This window comes from Phyllostomus hastatus, unplaced genomic scaffold (assembly GCF_019186645.2).
Source record: "Phyllostomus hastatus isolate PE091 unplaced genomic scaffold, TTU_PhHast_1.1 phas_scaffold_21, whole genome shotgun sequence".
In the NCBI taxonomy this organism is placed as follows: domain Eukaryota; kingdom Metazoa; phylum Chordata; class Mammalia; order Chiroptera; family Phyllostomidae; genus Phyllostomus; species Phyllostomus hastatus.
Window position 1 is genome coordinate 44376552 of NW_025334017.1, and position 19724 is coordinate 44396275.

A 19724-nucleotide genomic window follows, 5' to 3' on the forward strand; every position below is an offset into this window, starting at 1 on the left:
TTTACACGAAGATGAATTTTGAAGCCAGCCACCCCAATTCTGCCCCCCACTGCAAGATTTACTCTGCAGGATTTTCATGCCCCACTGGCCACACGAGTGTCCTCAGGGAGCAGGGCAGGCGGAGGGGCCCTTGTGACCCGCGGAGAGAACAGGGCGGTGCTGCTTCCCTGAGAGCGGGGCGGGGTGGGGTGGGAGTGGGGAGGGCGCCGCAGCTCCATAAAGCCTCCCTGGCCAGAGTGCTGGGGCAGGACAGCGTCCATCCCTTCACCCCCAGGAGGGCCCGGAAGAATGGCGCTGGCCCTGTGGGTCTTCCCTCTGCTGGGCGCTGCCTGCATGGTGTCAGCCAACATCTTCGGTGAGCCCTCAGCCCACAGCGGCCGTGGAGCGGGAGGAGGGGGGACCCCTCAGGCCAGAGCTCCGAGATCAGCCGGCCAGGCTCCACCCGGGGCCTGTGAACACCTGTGATCTCGCCGACTGCCTGCGATATCCCCTGGGTGCTGGTGTTTTGCTCTTTTCTTTACCGAGGAAGAGACTCAATTGTCTGAGGTCACAGAGCTAGTGTTCGGTGGACAGAAGATGGGAAGTGAGATCTTCCTCGTTTGATTCTAACTCCTCGCACCCCACAGTGAGCCAGTTTTTGACATTGACTTTTTAAAAAAAAATTTCCCTAGCTATCTCAAGGTCAAGGTCGTTCAGGAGAGGGATTTGAATGGCCAGCCGGCAGGGAGGAACAAACCTGTCTGTGGACCTACGTTCTGGTTGGCGCAGCCACTTACTGCGTGTGACCTTGCATGAGTCTGAGGCCCCTTCCCTCCCCGGAAAAGGAAGCCGGTGACGCTAGGCTGATGCGGCTGTGATCTCTGAGCAAGCCCCACGCGTTTCTTGCGTTCTCAGTGAAAACTGGACACGTGAGACGCTCTAACTAATTTGTATTTCTACCCTGTGCCAGGCAGCGGCTCCGTCTGCAGGGAGGGATGAGAAGTTCAGGAACAGCCCCTTTATGGGGTGTTCGGACCTAACACAGCCACCGCTGGTGGCGGTGGGGCTGGTGTGGGGGTGTGGGGGTGGGAACAGGCAGTCCAGGCGTTTGTTCTGAATCCTTCCATTGCCAGCAGGGGGCCCTGTAGCAGGTAACTTTCTCTGTCCCCGCCTCGGTGTCACGTGGACAAACACGCCCCTCTGCCCCCATCCACGGGGTGTGCTGAGCATTAAACGAGCTAATGTCATGCTGGGAAAACTGCGAATAGTTGCGCAAGTGCAGGTGGGCACGCAGTGGCGGGTAATGCCAGAAACAAGAGCCCGAAGGGGGTTTGTGCCGAAGGGGCCCCGTCTCTGTGCCTGGAGTCCGGGCCACACCCTTGTCTGACGAGTCCCTCGTCTTTCCGCAGAGTACCAGGTGGACGCCCAGCCCCTTCGCCCCTGCGAGCTGCAGAGGGAGAGGGCCTTCCAGGGGCGAGCGGACTACGTTCCCCAGTGCGCTGAGGACGGCAGCTTCCAGTAAGGGTTACGCTGGCCATGGCCACGTGGGCTCTCTGGTCTTGAGAGGCCACGTGAAATCATCTCATTTCCCCTGCCCCGGGGCTGTGCCCTCCCCTCTCCTCCCTGTACTGAGACTTGGCCACTGCCACAAGGAGGGACGCCTCTCGGTTCCCCTAATCAGCCCTGGAGGGGCTGGCCCAGAGCGCCCCAATCCATGCTTCTTCCCAGCCAGGAGGACCAGGGCATCCCTCCCTTTTCTGCCAGAACTTTTACTGTGATTCCTTTAATAGCAGGTGTGAGGGATCGAATGGCTCACGCCTTGGTGCCTCCCCTCCTCCTCTTAGTCTCTCAAGAAGCCAGAGGTGGAGGGAACCGAAGCCACTTGGACTTCAGGCCGGTGGCTGCTGGGTCCCCAGTTAGCTCCCCCTGAAAGGGCCTTTCCACTGCCCCATCATGAACTTGGGTCCCGGACTTTCTCCCTGTCGAGTGGAATGGCGAGCTAAATACCACCACCACCACCGGGGAATACACAGGAGTCCTTTGTCTGAAATCTGATGGATCTTCCCAGGCTCTTCCAGTCACCTTGAACTTGGGGGACTCCCTCTGGAGGACTGCCATCTGGGAGACAATGTAGAACAGTCCTCCCTGCTCCATTTTATAGACACCCAAATGCGCTTATCAACCCTCGCACATGCGCCCCAGAGGCTAGTGATGCTTCTTGTCCAGCGGGGCCTGCTCGGCCCCCTGGGGGTTCTGGGGCAGCGGGAAAGTCAGGATGGCTCGCCGCGTCACTGGCCTCATTTATGTAGTGTTTCCCTGGTTCTAGCCGCTCGTGGTTTCAAGCCTACCCTACTCTCTTTACCTGAAACTCCTCTTGTAACATCTGATTACTCCCCGGCTCAGTACAGCCATCGCTGCCCCTGGGAGGCCCCCTGGGGAACCCCAGGCATGTGCTTCCCTGGGTCACTGTAACCGGGGCCCTGCTCTCTGACCCCCCACGGGGTATCCGCACCTCCGGTCCATGGAGAAGGACCCTGCCTGTGCCACCTGCAGCCTCCACGTGGCTGCAGCATCGCACCCCAGGACAGGCGTTTGCTACAGGGCCTGCAGATGGAGCAGGGGGATGAATGACCAGGGCTTCGGGGGTCGGCAGGATGGGAAAGAAGTCCTCTCCCTTTCCCAAGCCCCGCCCCCTCCACTCCAACCCCTCCCTAATGTACGTGAATTAACACTTGGGAGGTTGGAGGGACAGAGGGAAGGCAACCTGGGCCGCGGCCTCGGGAACCCCCAGCCCTGTCCACCAGCTGTGCCTCTCCTGCCCGCAGGACCGTCCAGTGCAGGAGTGACGGCCGCTCCTGCTGGTGCGTGGGCGCCGATGGCAGGGAGGTGCCTGGCAGCAGGCAGCCCGGGCGGCCCGTGGCGTGTAAGTGTGAAGGGGGGGACGGGGCTGTCCCACGGGAAGGGGGGAGCTTGCTAGGACCACACACATCTGGGAGAGAGCATTGGGCTCGTCACCTGAGCGGGCAGGTGCCCCTCCGGGCTGCTGGCCGTCTGTCTGTCTGAGTTAGGCTGGCTGTCCTGCAGCCGAGGCCCGTGTCCTGCAGGGCTCCTGTGAGTGAAATCGAGTGGGACAGTCAGGTCGCCTGCTCGGCAAAGAGCTGCTGAGCCCCCACGTGCCGGGGGCTGGGCCTGGCGCCGAGGACACCGCGGTGAGCAGACATCTGAGGCCTCTGAGCAGGGGGCCGCTGGGTACACACCGCGTGTGTTCTCCCCCGAGGTGTCCCTGAGATCTAGAGCTTCCCTGTTAACACGATGATTGTGATGAGTGGTCGAAGGAACACAGTCAGTCCCCATGTAGAGCATGGCACAGCTAAGCCTAAACCAAGGTCCGCTTAAGGCGGCCACCTTTGAACGGTGGAATCGAGCCTAGAGCCGAGCAAGCCTCCACCAGGGAAAGGCTCGGTGTTGGGCTCCGGTGTGCCCCAGCCGGTGGCTCCCGGCGCTCCGGCTGGCAGACGCTGGCTGGCCCACATGCCCGCACTGCGCTATGGTTCCTCGTCTGTAACAGGAACACAGGGTCGGCCTCACAGGGCGCGTGAGGGGTTAACACACACGTGGAACACCAGGCACACGGTGCCTGTTCAACAGGGGCGCAGTGTTGCTCATGTCACTAACCCTCCTGTAGCCGAAGAGGGCAGTTGTATTTTCAGTTCTACAGAGGAGGAGAGTGAGGCACAGAGTGGTGAGGCAACTCCCCCGAGGTTGCACAGCAAGCCCATGGGGAAAATCGGACCCAGACAAGCTCTGTTGACAGCCAGGCCTGACTCCGTTCCCACCCACCTCTGCAGCAGCGGGGCAGTGGGGTGTCCCGGAGGCTTGTGGGGCGGGATGAAAGCGGCCCTTCCTGGGATAAAGGGGGACGGTCAGTCAGAAGGCTGGCCCTGAGCCTGCCGCCTGCTCACGGAGCGTCCACGGCCTGGTGGCAACTCTCTGCTGCGGAGAGGGCCACCTCCCCCGTCCAGGGAGGCAGCTGAGCTCTCCCAGGCCGAGACCTGACGCCGCTCCTCCCGCCCTTAGGCCTGTCTTTCTGCCAGCTCCAGAAGCAGCAAGTCCTGCTGAGTGGCTACCTCAACGGCACGGCCGCCACCTACCTCCCGCAGTGTCAGGACTCGGGGGCGTACGCGCCTGTGCAGTGTGACGCGCGGCGGGAGCAGTGCTGGTGTGTGGACACGGAGGGGATGGAGGTGTATGGGACCCGCCAGCCGGGGAGGCCCACGAGATGTGAGTGTCACCGGGTCCCGGCTCCCCGGGGAGGAGGGGGGTGGTAGTGCAGCATTCCCCACTGCAACCGCAAGGCAGAGGACCCAGCACAGGGATCAAAGCCTTGAAGGAGGATCTTAGCACGTGTAGTATCTCCATCGGGTAGATGAGGACTGTTCGCTGGCTGGTTCTTAGAAGCAGAAGCAGGATTTCCATGACCTTGATCCCTATTTGGGTGTCCAGCTGTCCCGTGTACAGCACGGATGCATGTCTGCAGACTGCAGAAGCGTCTGCACCGGTTCGTGTGCACGAAGGGAACGCTTGTCTTTGGGAATGTTTAGGTCCGGGAAGCTGTGAGATAAGGAACCGCCGCCTTCTCCACGGGGTGGGGGACAAGTCGCCGCCCCAGTGTTCCCCGGACGGCGGATTTCTGCCCGTCCAGTGCAAGTTTGTCAACACCACGGACATGATGGTTTTCGACCTGCTGCACAGCTACAACAGGTAAGGCGGGCTGGCCTCGGGGCGTGCCCGTCACTGGCCTGTCCTTTCTCATCGCCAGCCAGGGCTCGCATCCACCTTGGGGCTGGGTGCTGTGACGCGTCACATACGCGGCCTGGTGGGGAGGGAACTGACAGAGGCCTGACTCTTACAAGCTGAGGGGTGACAGCAGCATTTTTAACAAAGCAAGCTGGCAACAGCTATGCGAAACTACAGACACAGGAACCCTCAGGCCCAGCCAGAATCCGCGGACGCGTGCACTGGGGTGTCTCCTGCGCTGGTTTTCACGGCAGGGGAAAACTGTTGGGAAACAGAGTGACTGAGCCGCCTGAAACACCCACCATAAATACATAACGCAGCGTGAAACACAACGCATTGGAATCGCACTGGTGGACGGGGAGAGGGTTCTGCAGCCTGGTGCGATGGCGTGAAATAGGATGCGTGGCACAGACCATGGGATGTGAGTTCATCTTTAGTGAACAAACAAGCCGGTGGACCCCTGTATGTGCACCCCCGGGTACGTGACCGTGCTGCTGTCTGCACAGAGCTAGGCGAGCGCCGAGGGGGACGAGTAAGCACCGCTGGGTGTCGGTCACGGGCACCGGCAGGGTCAGGGCTGCTGAGGAGGAGGAAATGGGTGGAAAAAGAAAAAAACTCGGTGCTGTGATCATATTTATACTTGCTTTGGTAAATTGTGTGTATGCATGCACTTAGAGCTAAGTTTAAGGATTTCAATAACAAGGGTCAGAGGGGAGATGCAGGGTGGAGGATCTCGGCCCAAGGAATCAGATCAGCCTGTTCAGGGTGTTCAGGACGGCGGCTTCGGTACGGTAAAGGGCCCGCGGGGGCGGCAGGGAGGACGGAAGCGCCCTGAGAACACCCGCCCCTCCTTATCTGCAGCTTCACCTTCTGTGACTTCGGTGACCCAAGGTCCACCTTAGCTCAAAAGTATTAAATGCAAAATTCCTGAAATAAGCAGTTCATAAGCTTAAATCGCGCGACAGTCTTAAGTCGTAGGGTGAAATCTCGCGAGTCCTGCTCGGACGCGATCATCCCTTCGTCCAGCGTCGCCGCGTCTCCGCGTCTTCCCGCTGCGGACACTCCGCCTGCCCGTAGTCACGCGGGAGCCGGTTTGGTGATGGAGATGCGGGCACTGTCGCACTGTCGCGCTGTCGCAGTGCTTGGGTTCTCGGACCCCTGGTTTTATTTATTAATGGTCAAAAAGCGCAAGAATAGCGATGCTGGCAATTCAGGTATGCCATGGAGAAGCCGTCAAGTACTGCCTTTCAGTGAAAAGGTAGGTACAGTCCAGTAAAATATCGAGAGAGACACCATATTCACGTAACTTTTATTTCAGTGTATCATAATTGTTATATTGTCTTAGTCATGGGTGTTAATATTTTACTGTGCTTAATTTACAAGTTAAACTTCATCATAGGAGTGTATGGGCAGGAAAAACCGTATGTGTAGGTTGGGTTTGCCACTCTCCATTGTTTCGGGCACCCACCGGGGTTCTTGGAACGCGTCCCCCAAGGGTGAGGGCGACCGTGACAAAAGTAAAGACTATTAGGCTGAGAACACGGACAGGAATTCTCTTGGGGAACCCAAGCCTTTGGAAACTAGCTTCCAAACAGCCGGTGTCTTTCCCCGTGCGCGAGGGGGGTCCTTAGGGCTGTGAGCATCAGCAGTTTCGTCTGTTCAGCCTGATGTGCAGAACTCGGAACTCCCGTTATGAACAACCAGGTGGGAGGCTGTATGTGTTCTGCCCCCCCCCCGCCCCCGCCCCCAGCACAGGGAAACGGGGCTTGAACTGCTCCTTCTGGACGCCCTGCACAAGTCAGGGCTGGGGGGGCTGCCGGGGCCTGTTGCTATATTACTCTGGTCTGCTCTATCCATCTCTGCCTGGTCCCATTTGGGCTGTGACACTGCTTGGCAAAGGGACCTAGTCACGTGCCTTCTTGGGGCCTTGCTCCCCTGCCCCGGGCATCTGTAAAGTGCACACAGCTCCTTGCCCGTTAGGGCAGGGTGAAGATAGGATGGAATCCCTCTAGAGACCACTGTGACCATGGAGAAGCGTTATGCATCTGGGGGAAGTTATTAGGCATAATTCAGCTTTAGCAAATGCAGGTTAGATTCGCCCCACCTCCACTCCCAGGCGCAGAAAAGGGTCTGTCTGTGAGCACACACAAATCTCCAAATAGTCTGAGTAACTGGGGCTCTTTGGTGCTCAGTTTAAGTTTAAGTGAGTGCTTCTACAGACAGGGAATTTGACATCCTTCAGCCCAGGTTAATACTTAGAAAAATAACTGGATGGATAATTATGGTCTCTAGCGTACAGATGAACCTGAAACACCAGAGGTTAAGGAACTCGCCCTAAGAAGAGCACTCAGTGGGTGCTAGGGCTGTCTGGTGTCCTTTAATATCCTGCACAACCTTGATTCCTCTGTTTCCCCTACAGTGCATAGCGCAGAGCCTTGCACAGAGTAGGCCTACAATTAATGCTCATAATCTAAGCATCAAAGAACTTTGCAGGTGCCAGGTTGAGACGCAATTCCCAGCTCCTTCCACAAGAGGGCAGTGGAGTTAAATGCAAAAGTTCAGGACTAAGGCTACATTGTTCTGAAATGGGATCCTTTCCTTTTTTTGTAAGCAAGCATGCCTCGGAGCAGGTTTTGATTTAGGAAGGTCCTGGGAAGGGTCAGGTAGCTGGTTCCTGGAAGCCCAGGCATACTGGGGAGTTTTCTGATAAGCAGACCTGGGCCGTGCCAGGCCCAGGGACTCCACCACCACAGCAGCGCGGCAGCTGCGGTGGGGGCCGCCTGGGAAGTCTAGACTCAGCACCTAGGGCTGCCAGATTTAAGAAAAAAAAATACAGGATGGCCAGTTATATTTGAATTCCGGTAAGCTAGGAGTGATTTCTTTAGTATAAGTGTGTCCCTCCCCATGACTGTACCAAGAATCTGAAGCCTGGGGTGGGGGTTGGGAAAATCTTAATAATCATCCTCCTTAGATTTAGAAAAGAATGGACTTGGATTGGGGAAAGCCGCGAGGGTGCTGGGAGGCGCCTCTGGGCGCGCGGGGGCTACTGGACCGGGCCTGGTGAGAGGGGGGACTTGGAGCAGCGTGGATAATGGGAGAGGGGGTGGAGGGCGGGGTGAAACCCACAGACCTTGGCGGAGGAACAGAGAGGGAGCCTGTGGGAGAGGGGGAGTCCGGGGCGACTCTGAGGCCTGGTTTCCAGATGGAGAGTAGCCGAGGAGTTTGGAAAGGAGAAGTCTCACGTTGGATTTCGGGATATTGAATCTGAGGGGGTTCTGGGAGGGAATCCAAATGGAGAAGTGGCGTCAGGCGGTTGACTTCCTTCCAGGGGCCCACCGGGGGGATGGGAGCCCGTGGGCAGCTCATTGGCCCACCCGTTGTGGGTGATGCCTTAAACGTGAACTTGGCCATAGTATTTGCCTGTTTGAAGCAGGTCGTTTTGCGTCTGGAAGAAGGCCGCTGCTACCCCTACCTGTTTGGCTGGTGACTTTTAAAAAACCCTGCCGTGTTGGGGAATAAGCTTTGCTAGTTCTTTTGACTCTTCCCTCCCTTTCATAGGCTCTTGCCCGAACACTGAAATTAGGGAAATGTATTCCGGCTAAGCAGATGGTAGGTAAGGGTGTTAAGAGCTACTGCCATTACCAAGGCCTTCGCGATCTGAATTTAAATTCAGTTCATTGGGTTTTTTAAAAAAGCAGCCCTTGTCCTTAGGGACTGTGCTCTCTCAAACCGCCCTGGTAACCAGTCTCACCTCCCGGGCCTTGGCAGCCCCTGCTATCCAGATCCGTCGGCGAAAAGGGTGAGGGGTGTTGTAACCTGAATGTGAGTGACTGAGGGGAGAGGTCCTGCTAGACGGGTCGTCAGGTGGCCCTCCCATGAGACAGCCTAGGGGGTCTGTGCACCAGGCACCAGCTGCTGTCGTAAGGAGAGCTGCTCTGGTACAGGAGGGAAGCAAGCACATTGCTCATTTATTAGTTGATGGTTAGATTTCTGGGGGGACTATCTGTGGAGGAGTTGGAGAATCTGACCCAGTGGTGGGATGGTGGGGGGGGGGGCAGCTGTCTGAGCCAATGGGCAGGCCCAGAGTCCTGGCTGGCGTTGACATTTTACATGCTTTGCAGCCTTATCAGTGACTCCTCTGCCTCCAGGCCTGCCACCGTCTGAGCTTGAACTCAGGCTGGTCAGGCCAGGACTGCGATGCTAGTGTGCCTGGCTCCAGTTCTTCGCTCTCTTCACTGTGCACAGAATGGCCAGGAGGGCTTAAAGATGACGGTGCAGAGGGTGCGCCCCAGAGGGCGGGGAGGCCAGCCCGAGGAGGGGGCAGGTGGTGGTGGGTGGCCTTAAGATGGTCTTCCCAGGAGGATGGGAAGACCCTTCCTCTAGCCGAAGCCATGGTGCTCTCCAGTACACACGAAGGGGGGCGTGCCCATAGGGCGGGCACAGGGAGGGCCCGGTGCAGGGCAGCTTACGAGGCCAGACCCCCAGAGAGAGGGACTCGGACCCTAGGGCACGGGGATGAAGATGGCTCCAGGACCCTGCTGGCCCCATTGGCCCTGGGACGGGGCGTGGAGCTGGGCCTGTGGGCGGAATGAGCAGCACGGGGGACGAGAGTGCTTTTGACTTCCTGTGCCTCGCGCTGCAACGGGTTCCAGAACCTCTGGCCAGCCAGGTCACCCATCTGTGCCTTTATCCGGCGTGCAGGTCTTCATACGCTGGGGGCCAGGGAAAGCTGGGTGTCAGGCGTATGGAGAAGAGTGTCAGAACGGAACAGAGGCTGTGGGGCGGGAGCCAGGTGCTGCCGAACACGCCCTGGGTAGCGCCGGCGGCAGGCACAGGCGTGTCCCGGACGGAGCCCAAGACTGGGGTTTGCGCCCTAGCTCCCACCTCTATTTCCAGATGCCCTTGAAAATGGGGACGGAAAAGTACCACCTGCCTTTTAGGCATGTGAGTTGCATTAAACACGTCAATGCATATCAAACATTTTGCAAAGTAGTGGCTGAATACATGCAAGTAATTCTTACGGTATTAAGACTACTGTTAGAATTTAATTATCCCAGGTTCCAATTAACGAACGTTTATCATATACCTCCAATCCATGGCAATTGAGCAAAGTGAGATTTTAGCTTCTACTAAGCATGACTCACTTACTAGAATATTCTTTTGTATTTAACTCACGTACACACAGTAATAGACCAGCGACGTGGGAAAAATCCCTAATTCTGTAGCGCTTTCCTAGGCTTTTTTTTTTTTTCATATTCATGTGCATTCAAATTACTGAATACTTGTTGCGCTGCGTGTTCGGGCTCTGAGCGGTGTCTGCACGGAGGTGTTGCCTCCCATCTGGCTCATTTACATAGTGGTCGCAGCAGCATGTGGTCGCGCAGCGAGTGGTGTGTCCTGGCCACTTTGCATTTGCATCTGTCCTTTATACGTGATGCTGGGTACACACCACTGAGGGGATGCACTGTCATTCCCTTCTGAGTTTTCCTGTCATCGGACGCAAATGTCGTCTCAGTAGTTTGCTAGACTAGATTCCACAGCGCCAGGCGTCTCTGTGTGGGGAGCTGCCACCTCTCCCCCGTACCGTTTGGGGGGGTGTCTCCACGTGGAGGGGGAGACGTGTGAGGCTTGGGTCTCCCGACCTGGCTGCGCAGGGCAGAACAGCAGACCTCCCGCTGTTGTACGTATGAAGCCGAACAACGCCCCTCTGGCGGCTAAACCGCCGCCCGCGGGAAGAACGCGCCTTCCTGTGGCTGTACATCGCCTCGTTTCCCATCACGTCCAGGCTGGGGAGCCCCCCACCCCCTCCAAGGAGCTCCTGATGGCCTTCGCCAGGTCAGACCTGAGAAGTTAGGTGCACTTCTCCTGAACTTCTGGGAAGGCCGCGTGGCCCTTGTGAGCCAGGTCACGCTGATTCTGTGTGTGTTTCAGACTGTGGCACTGGGAGATGTCCTGCTCAGGAATCTCCTGTGGGGGAATCTGGCTCCTCCTCGAGTTCCTGGACAAGTTGTAAAGGGCTCGGAAGTCCTTTGGTCTCCCGAAGGAGAGAGTACATGGGATGTTCCTCGAGGTTGCGAGGCAAACTTGGCCTCCGTCTCTAGTTATATTCTAGAAGGGACGAGGGAAGGCCATGTCCATCACCTGTTTTCTGCTTGATCCCAGGAGACACGTGCTTGGGTATAAGTCGGTCGAAGGCCAAGGTTGAAGACAACGGCTCATTAGTTGAGGGCTGCGAAGCACAGCTTCACTTGCAGGGGCCAGCCTCGCTCTGGCCAGTTTAAAGCAGTTTAGGGACGGAAGGCGCTGACCACGGGAAGCCTGGAGTGAATGGCAGGAGCTGGAGAATCAGACATTCCTTGTCCCCAGAGGAGGTGGTGCCATGTTCCTGTATCTGCACGGGGAGGACTCGTGAGGAGTTGCCTGTTAGGACGCGGTGACCATCGGTCTCCCCTTTCAGGTTTCCAGATGCGTTCGTGACGTTCAGAGCCTTCCGGAGCAGGTTCCCCGAGGTGTCTGGGTACTGTCACTGTGCCGACAGCCAAGGGCGAGAACTGGCTGAGACAGGTGAGCCCCGTCTGGGCGGAGGAGTGGCACGCACCAGGCCCGAGAGCCTCAGCCTGGTCACCTGCAGGGCAGAGGTCACGGTGTGGGCCCGCTCCGCAGCCAGGCTGCCGTGGGTGTCCAAGAGGCATGGCTAGCCAGTCCTTCCATCTATGGTGCTGTGAATGGGGCTGCTCTGGCCCAGGGGGAGCCTTGGCGTGCACGGGAGAGAGGCGCCCCCTTCTGGCAGACGCAGCGCTGAGTTGGCAGGTGGAAGATGGGCCCGATTCCCGTGTCCTGAGCGGCCTGCGCAGCCGCACGCAGCAGCCCTGACTCGGGAACCGGGAACCGCGCAAGGCTGGTTCAGACCCCTTGCGCAGTGACGCCAGTGGAGGCCCCGCCCCTCTTCATACCCGTTTAAGGGACGACATCAGGACTTCCTTTTGGAGCGGGGTGTGCCTTGAACCGCTTGCTGTCTTCGCTCAGGTGTGGAGCTGTTGCTGGACGAAATTTACGACACCATTTTCGCCGGCCTGGACCTCGCTGCCACCTTCACCGAAACCACCCTGTACCGGATATTGCACAGACGGTTCCTGGCAGTCCAGCTAGTGCTTTCTGGCAGGTTCCGATGTGAGTAATAAGCCGACAACACGTGTGCGCGCCTCTGCCAGGAGGAAAGCATTTGGGTTTTAGAGTCGCCTCGGCGGTCTCCGCCGGGCTGTTCCGGCCAAGTGGGGGCGGGGATGCAGGACCGCGCTCCCAGCGGACAGAGGGCCGCCTGGGAGGTCAGCAAGAGCGATCGACTGACTTCTCTTTGCTGCCCGGGTTTCCCCCAGGCCCCACCAAATGTGAAGTGGAGCGGTTTGCAGCGACCAACTTCGGCCACCCCTACATCCCCAGCTGCCTCCGGAGCGGGGACTACCAGCCTGCGCAGTGCCAGAGGGCGGGGCCGTGCTGGTGCGTGGACGCGCAGGGAACGGAGGTCGCTGGGACGCGGCGCCAGGACCGGTTGCCAACCTGCGGTGGGTTTTCCGTCGGGGGTCTCACTCCGGGACCTGGGAGCTCTGATACCCCACAGGCCCTTCGAGCTGGCCATGATGGAAAACGCACTTCTTATCATTAACTTCTAGCACGCGTCTTGTCCTGTGCCAGACGTAGTTTCCTCCTCAGGGAGCTCAGCCCTTACCCAGGGCCTCACACGTACAGAAGAAGAGAGGAGTGCAGCCCAGAGCAAGGGGGGTCGATTCTGTCTCCCCGAGTGTCTGAAAAGGGGATATTCAGGAAGGCTTCGTGGAAGAGGTGATGCTCGGTTCGTGTTCTGAAATAAAGATGTTTCCCGGAGGGGGAAAATAAGGACGGGTGAGCTCTCTGTGGAGAGCAGGGGGAACAAAGGCATGAGGACGTAGACAGGAGACCACACTGATTGGCTGATGGCCCCTGGGTCTGCGAGAAGAATAGAGGGAAAAGCTGTTGGGGCATCCTCAGGCTGGGGCCTTGAACTTGAAGATGGGGGAAAGGCAAGGCTAAGTAAGACATTGAGGTCTTTCATATGAAAGCAGAGGCTTAGGGGCTTCATCCCGGGGGCAGGTGAGAAGGTCGAGGGGATTTAAGCTGGCGAGTCCCGTGCTGGGTTTTGTGGGTAAGAGAGTTTGGAGGAAAGATTGAGAGGAGCATCGAAGGTCAGTGCACTGTCCTAAACTGGGCTCAGGGACCGTGGGACGTTCCTGCTGTAATGAAGTGCACAAAGGAGTGGCCTAGGACAGCAGGAGCATATCTCCTCCATGTCCTGGAGCCTGGACGTCCAAAATCAAGGTGTCGGCAGGGCAGGCTCCATCTGCAGCCTCCAGGGGGCGCTCCTCCCCAGCCTCTTCCCAGCTCGTGGTGGCCGCTGACAGCCTTCGACACCCCTTGGCTTGTGGCCGCATCCCTCCAAACTCTGCCCTTATCATCTGTGTCTGCCTCTGCGTCTCTCCTCCTCCTCCTCCTGCGCCGGCCCCCATCGTATAGGACTAGGAGCCCTCTCCACTCTAGTGTGAGCTCCTCTTATCTAATTGCATCTACGAGGACCCCATTTCCAAACGAGATCACGTTCTGAGGTGCAGGAAGGGCGGGAGTTTGGGGAGACACTCTCCAGCCCAGCCCAGCCCAGGGACCGCGTGCTGAGGAAACGGCGGTGGGCTGGGGAGAAGGGTGCGGGCTTGAGGAAGGAAGGGCGCTAGGCGTCCCCGTAGGTCTCGAAGGGGTGCTGCCAGTCAGATTCGCAGGACGGAACCCAGGGGCGCTGCGGGCGTCCTGCTGGGGCAGACTGGGAGACCGCAGCAAGGCTCGAAACCGGTGGGGAATGCAGGTCTGCCTGTAGCCTCAGCTACTCTAGGTGGGCGTTGGTGTGCACCCAGCAAACCCTCAAGTCATGTGATTTCTGCAGCCCGACGTGCTGGGCATTCTACACTGGTTGCTAGTAGCTCGCTGCTAAGGGTGTGGATCTAGGAAAAGAAAAATGAGACGTTCTGCCTTGAAGGTGTTTACGGTCACATCGTAATTCCATGAGGGCCTACAGAATATGGCGCCCTCCAGTTTTCAGGCGGACATGAAAAGCTGCAGGCTTCCAAATTAAAACGAAGGGTGCTCCCACCTCGTGCACGGATCCCACATTTCTCCTTTTTCTCCCCGGCACGCGAGTCCTGTGCCTGGGGAGACGAATGCCACGTGGCACCAGCAGCTGGGTTTCTGCGTCGGTGACACCGCGCACGCGTGGGGGTGGGGGGTGCTCTGCCTTGGGAAGCAGCGCCTTGTGGCTCTTCCAGGCCTTCCCGCAGCGGCCACTGAAGGGGGCCTGGCCTCGCCGAGGGGCGCGCGACGTGTCCTGACGCTGCCCTCTCTCCCTCCCTGACCATGACCACACACACACGTCCCCGTTCTTTCTCTGTGGCCCGGTTGCAGAGGAAGTCGGCTGACTTCCTGCTTGGCATCCGTGTGAACCGAGGGAGAGAATGACCCTAGGAAGGTGGGGTGGTGGGTGGTCGCAAACCTCCAACAGTCACGGCCCCGCAGGGAGAAACAGGTCTGACTTACTTTCACCTACGAACTGGGGTGCCGGAATTTGAATTTAAAATAATTTTTCTTCCTGTGACTACAGTGCACCTGGGGTATACTTGGGGACAGAATAACCAACCATGTTTGGAGTTAACTGAGTTGATCAGTATTTAATTAGTAATTTCAGGGAAAGGTCAAGAGGCCTGGAAGAATGTGCTAAGTGTGTTCGCCAAATGTGCATCATTATATTATAGGAGATACCATATTTCCTATGGTAGATATTACAACACAGAGCAATATTCATTATAGGGAATACTGAAAGCATTGGAAGTGTGCCCTTTATCCTCAAAGAGACTATAAACTGGTTAACCGAGACCAGACTGCCCACGGGGAAGAATTAGGCGGCCACACAAACAGCCTCTAATGAAACATTAAAGGCTGTTGAGAATTCCGACAGGAGAATGCTGGGAAGCCAGCCACACGGCCCTAAAAACACAGGGACTGTCGGTGCACCAGTCCCCTAGGGCTGTGGTGACGCAGGGCCACACGCTGGGCGGCAGGAAACGGCAGAGATGCCTCCCCTCCCAGCTCTAGAGGCTGGGAGTCTGGAATGAGGGTGCCAGCAGCTGGGCCGTGCGCCCTCTCTGCCAGCTGCGGGGAAGATGCTTCCTCGCCCTGTCCCTGTCCTGGTGGCCGCCGGTGCTTCCTTATCCCCCAGCCCCTGCCCTCATGTGGCTCCCTCCCCGTGTGTCTGTCTGTGTCCTCTGTGGCCCTCCCGTCGGGACACGAGTCACTGGGTTTGGGGCCCACTGTGATCCAGCAGGACCTCGCCTCAAGTAGTCACATCCGCCGAGACCCTATTTCCAGCTCAGGTCTCGTTCCGAGGTTCCAGTGGGCATGAGTGAATGACGGGCGGGCGGGTGGGCGGGTGGGAAGTATGGTGGGGAGACATCACTGAACCGCATAGTCAGCGCCTGTGGTCAGGTGTTCAGAGAGGGGGCAATGTCGACGAGTGTGGCCTTGGACGGGGGCCACCACGAGTGGAAGCCGGGAGAGGAAGTCCCGTCCACTGGAAAACTCATTCCCCGTGGTGGCCTCCGAGGGCGTGGCTCCAAGGGAAAGCTAAATGTAAAAGGATACAGGGGGAAAAGGCAGAGTTTTCTGACGTCTTACTACCAGACAGACCCGAGGGGCTGTCTCGGGGCTGCCTGCGATGTTAAAACCCGTGTTCCCGTTTGCTCTGTCCGGCGCAGCTGGGGACCAGTCCTGCACCTCGGAGCGGCGGCAGGCCCTGTCGCGGCTCCGCTTCGGGCCCTCGGGCCACGCCGGCCAGCGCAGCCCGCCCTGGGCTCCCGGGGAAAGGCAGGCCTCTCGGGGTGCAGCTGGCCTGGCCTCGCCGTGCCTGCCCTGGATCCAGCAGCTCTTTGTGGACTCCGGGATCCTCCGGCCCATGGTCCAAGGGCAGAATCCACCGTACCCAGCCTCGGGGACTCTCCTCCAAGAAGCCGTCAGAATGCTTTTTCCCTCCCGCGAGCTGGCTCGTCTCGCCCTTCGGTTTACCACCAACCCAGAGCGACTCCAGCAAAACCTGTTTGGAGGGAAGTTTTTGGTGAATGCTGGCCAGTTTAACTTGTCTGGAGCCCTTGGCACAAGAGGCACCTTTAACTTCAGTCGGTTTTTCCAGCAACTTGGTCTCCCAGGCTTCCAGAGCGAGGGAGGGCTGGTCGGTCCGGCCACACCCCTGCCTGTGGGGTTGGATGTGAGTCCTGCTGCGGAGACCCCCGGAGCCACGCAGGAGGGCGGTGCTATGAATAAGCCAGTGGTGGGCAGCTTTGGCTTTGAAGTCAACTTACAAGAGAACCAAAATGCCCTGAAATCCCTTGCTACTCTCCTGGACCTTCCAGAATTCCTCCTCTTCCTGCAACATGCAGTTTCTGTGCCAGAAGACATAGCCAGGGATTTGGGGGACGTGATGGAAGTGGCGCTCAGCTCGCAGGGCTGTGAGCAGGCGCCTGGCAGCCTTTTTGTCCCGTCTTGCACGGCAGAAGGAAGCTATGCGGACGTCCAGTGTTTTGCTGGGGAGTGCTGGTGTGTGGACTCCTGGGGCAAAGAAGTGCCCGGCTCGAGGGTCAGGGGCGGGCGGCCCCGGTGCCCCACAGAGTGTGAAAAGCAAAGGGCTCGGATGCAGAGCCTCTCGGGCCGCCAGCCTGCGGGGTCCAGCCTGTTCGTGCCTTCCTGCACCAGCCAGGGGGACTTCTTGCCTGTCCAGTGCTTCGACTCCATGTGCTACTGTGTGGACGCCGAGGGCCAGGCCATCCCCGGAACGCAGAGTGGCCCTGGGCGAGCCATGCGATGTAAGTCTGCTGGGTGCTCGATCTACTAACCCGGATTCTCTCCGGGGGCCCTGACACCAGGTGTCACAGAGAACAGAGAGTTCAGGCACAGCTAGATTTCAAACAAACTCCTGTTCATGGCAAAATGTTCTGGGTGACTTAGAAGTTGCCCAGAGAGGTCTCGATCAGGTTAAACGTTTTAAGGGGTGAGTAGGCAGATGCATGTGGCCTCAGGCTTTGCCACGTGCGTGTCTGCCGTGGTGACAACGGTGGGTCTCGGTGGCACCTGCTCAGTGATGGGAGGCTCCCCGTGCCGACGGGATGGCCTCTGTGGCTGCATAAGGTGTCGGATGGCGTTTGGGCAGTCAAAAGCTTCCATCTTGTTCTTCTATGCTTTTTTTTCTTTTTTTTTTTTTTTAAGATTTTATTTATTTTTTAGAGAGGGAAGGGAGGGAGAAAGAGAGAGAGAGAGAAACATCAATGTGCGGTTGCTGGGGGTCATGGCCTGCAACCCAGGCATGTGTCCTGATCTTCTGTGTTTTTCAACGCCCTGACCTGACTCGTGCATTCACTGTCCCCCGCAGGCCCCACACCCTGCCAGCTGCGGGCCGAGCAAGCCTTCCTGCGGGCGGCGCGGGCCCTGGCCTCCAACTCCAGCAGGCCCTCCGCCCTCTCCGACGTCTACGTCCCCCAGTGCGGCGCCGGCGGGCAGTGGCGCCGGGTGCAGTGCGACGGGCCCCGCGAGCAGGCCTTCGAGTGGTACGACCGGTGGCGGGCTCACAGCGGCGGCGCCAGCCGGGAGCTGCCCGCTACCGAACTGCTCACGAAGCTCAGGAGCTTCCGAGAGGCGGCTTCCAGAAGCTTCCGTCTCTTCCTTCAAAGTCTGTATGAGGCGGGCCAGCATGGCATCTTCCCGGAGTTGGCGAGGTACCCTTCTCTCCAAGATGTCCCGCTGGCGGTGCTGGAAGGGAGCCGGACCCAGCCCGGAGGGGGTGTCTTCCTGGAGCCCTACCTCTTCTGGCAGATGCTCAGCGGCCAGCTCGGCCGCTACCCAGGACCCTACTCAGACTTCAGTGCCCCTCTGGCGCACTTTGACCTTCGCACCTGCTGGTGTGTGGACGGAACTGGTCAGGAGCTGGACGGAACCCGGACCGAGCCGGGCAAGGTCCCAGCATGTGAGTTAAACCGTGTGACGTATGGGATTTGTGTTTTGGAGGAAGGGTGTCTGGCGGCAGGGCACGGCGTTCCAGAGCCGGATGTGGGTTGAGGTGGGGCCAGGTTCGTCCCTTCGGTCTACGGCGGGGCAAACCAAATGCATGCCAGCTTGGGCTGCTGAAAACAGATACCGTGGACTGGGCGGCTTACCCCACAGACATTTACTCCGCACAGTTCTGGAGGGGGGAAGTCCAAGATCAAGGTGCTGGCAGATTCGGGTCCTGGTGCCAGCCCTCGTCCTGGCTTGTAGGTAGCCACGCTCTTGCTGTGTAGCCTCATGGGAGATACAGTGCTCTGGTCTCTTCATCTTTTTATACCCACCTGCGTGACCTCACCTTATTAACCCAATCACCTCCTAAAGCTCCCGCCTTCAGATACCATGACACCGGGGGTTGGAGCTTTGACACATACGTTTTGGGGTCACACAAACATTCACCCATAACGGCGAGGGCCATAGAAGGGAAGCGATTTCCCCACGTCTGCGAGGTGAGGGGTTGGCAGAGCTAATGGAGCTCTGTTCTAAGTTTTCATATAATTATTTACACCAGGGCCCCAAATGTTAACTGGACGTCTTCTGATTGCAAAGCATTCTCTTAGGCCTGGTGACGGCTCTCAGGGGAATATGGCCCGGCTCTTACCCTCCATGACTGATGCTCTGGACTCTCTCGGAGATCAGGCGCACGGTTTAGTGAACTGGCACCCGGTGCAATGGTCTCGTTACCTACCAGGGCACCGCTGGGTGCTCGGGACCTCGGGAAGTGCTTCTGCCTTCACCTTGCCGTTATTTTCCTTGAGGGAACTTCACTAAAGGACAGTGGACTTGTAGGAAAGCTGCGGTGTATGAGGTGGAAACAGATGAGGCAGACGGCGTCAGATTAAAGTGCCTCGTTACCAAGTAGACACCCGCCGCGGTTTCAGACCACCAGCAGCCAGATTCAACGTGGTCGTTACCAGCTCAGACTCTCCCCAGCCAGCGTGGCTGGTGTGACAGGTGTCATTACTGTGACAGGTGCATTGGAATCTCTCCACCCATTTGTGGCGATGTTCAGCACCGCCCCCACCTTTCTGGGTGATCTTAAAATTAATCAGACGATTTCGACATCAGCTGAAACTTAGGCTGTAACAGCCAGTGGGTTTTTAGGACGTTTGGTGACAAGAACACTCCATGGGAGCTGGATGCCCTGGGCCTTTGGAATGGCCTGGGGACCCCTCCACTGGGTTCTCCATTAAAACGTCGAGTTCTCGGAATGGGCCGACCCTCAGAGTCACACACAGACGTCGGCTGTCGCATGGGTTAGACTAGATTGTCTGGGTGAACATGCTTAGGGCCGTGCCTGGTGTGGGGCGGACACTCACGATCACCAGTCCTCTCTTAAGGGTTGGTCCTCCACGAATCTCGAGCGAATGAAGTTGTGGGGACAAAACAGGAAGGGCGGGCGGTCTAGGTTGTGGAGAGAGCTGGTGAGAAGGAAACGGCTGAGGCAGACACATCCGTGTGCACGTATGTGCATGCGTGTGCATGCTTCGGAGGGGTCGGGGAGCCACGTGTGCTGATGCGCCGGTCTGCGGTGTCTCTACGCCCCCAGGTCCCGGCTCTTGTGAGGAAGCGAAGCTTCGAGTCCTGCAGTTCGTTAAGGAGACGGAGGAGGTGGTCTTGGCTTCCAACAATTCTTGGTTCCCTCTGGGGGAGAGTTTCCTGGTGGCCAAGGGCATCCGGCTGACCAACGAGGAGCTCGCCCTTCCTCCACGCTCCCCACCCCGGGAGAGGATCTCAGAGCAGTTCCTGAGCGGGAGCGACTACGCCCTGCGTCTGGCAGCCCAGTCCAG

The 19724-nt window shown here is 58.3% G+C and overlaps 1 protein-coding gene across 1 annotated transcript in view; it reads left to right on the forward strand.

The window, feature by feature from the left end:
• Positions 1-222: 222 nt before the first annotated feature.
• The window catches only part of TG (thyroglobulin), a 200618-nt gene continuing 181116 nt past the window's right edge, over positions 223-19724 (forward strand). Inside the window, exons 1-11 of the mRNA XM_045861238.1 lie at positions 223-355; positions 1389-1497; positions 2805-2902; positions 4057-4260; positions 4581-4740; positions 11234-11340; positions 11803-11946; positions 12153-12338; positions 15603-16703; positions 17267-17857; positions 19484-19723. Of these exons, the coding sequence (XP_045717194.1) occupies positions 289-355; positions 1389-1497; positions 2805-2902; positions 4057-4260; positions 4581-4740; positions 11234-11340; positions 11803-11946; positions 12153-12338; positions 15603-16703; positions 17267-17857; positions 19484-19723 (3007 nt within the window). The 5' untranslated portion in view covers positions 223-288. The remainder of the gene's footprint in view (positions 356-1388; positions 1498-2804; positions 2903-4056; positions 4261-4580; positions 4741-11233; positions 11341-11802; positions 11947-12152; positions 12339-15602; positions 16704-17266; positions 17858-19483; position 19724) is intronic.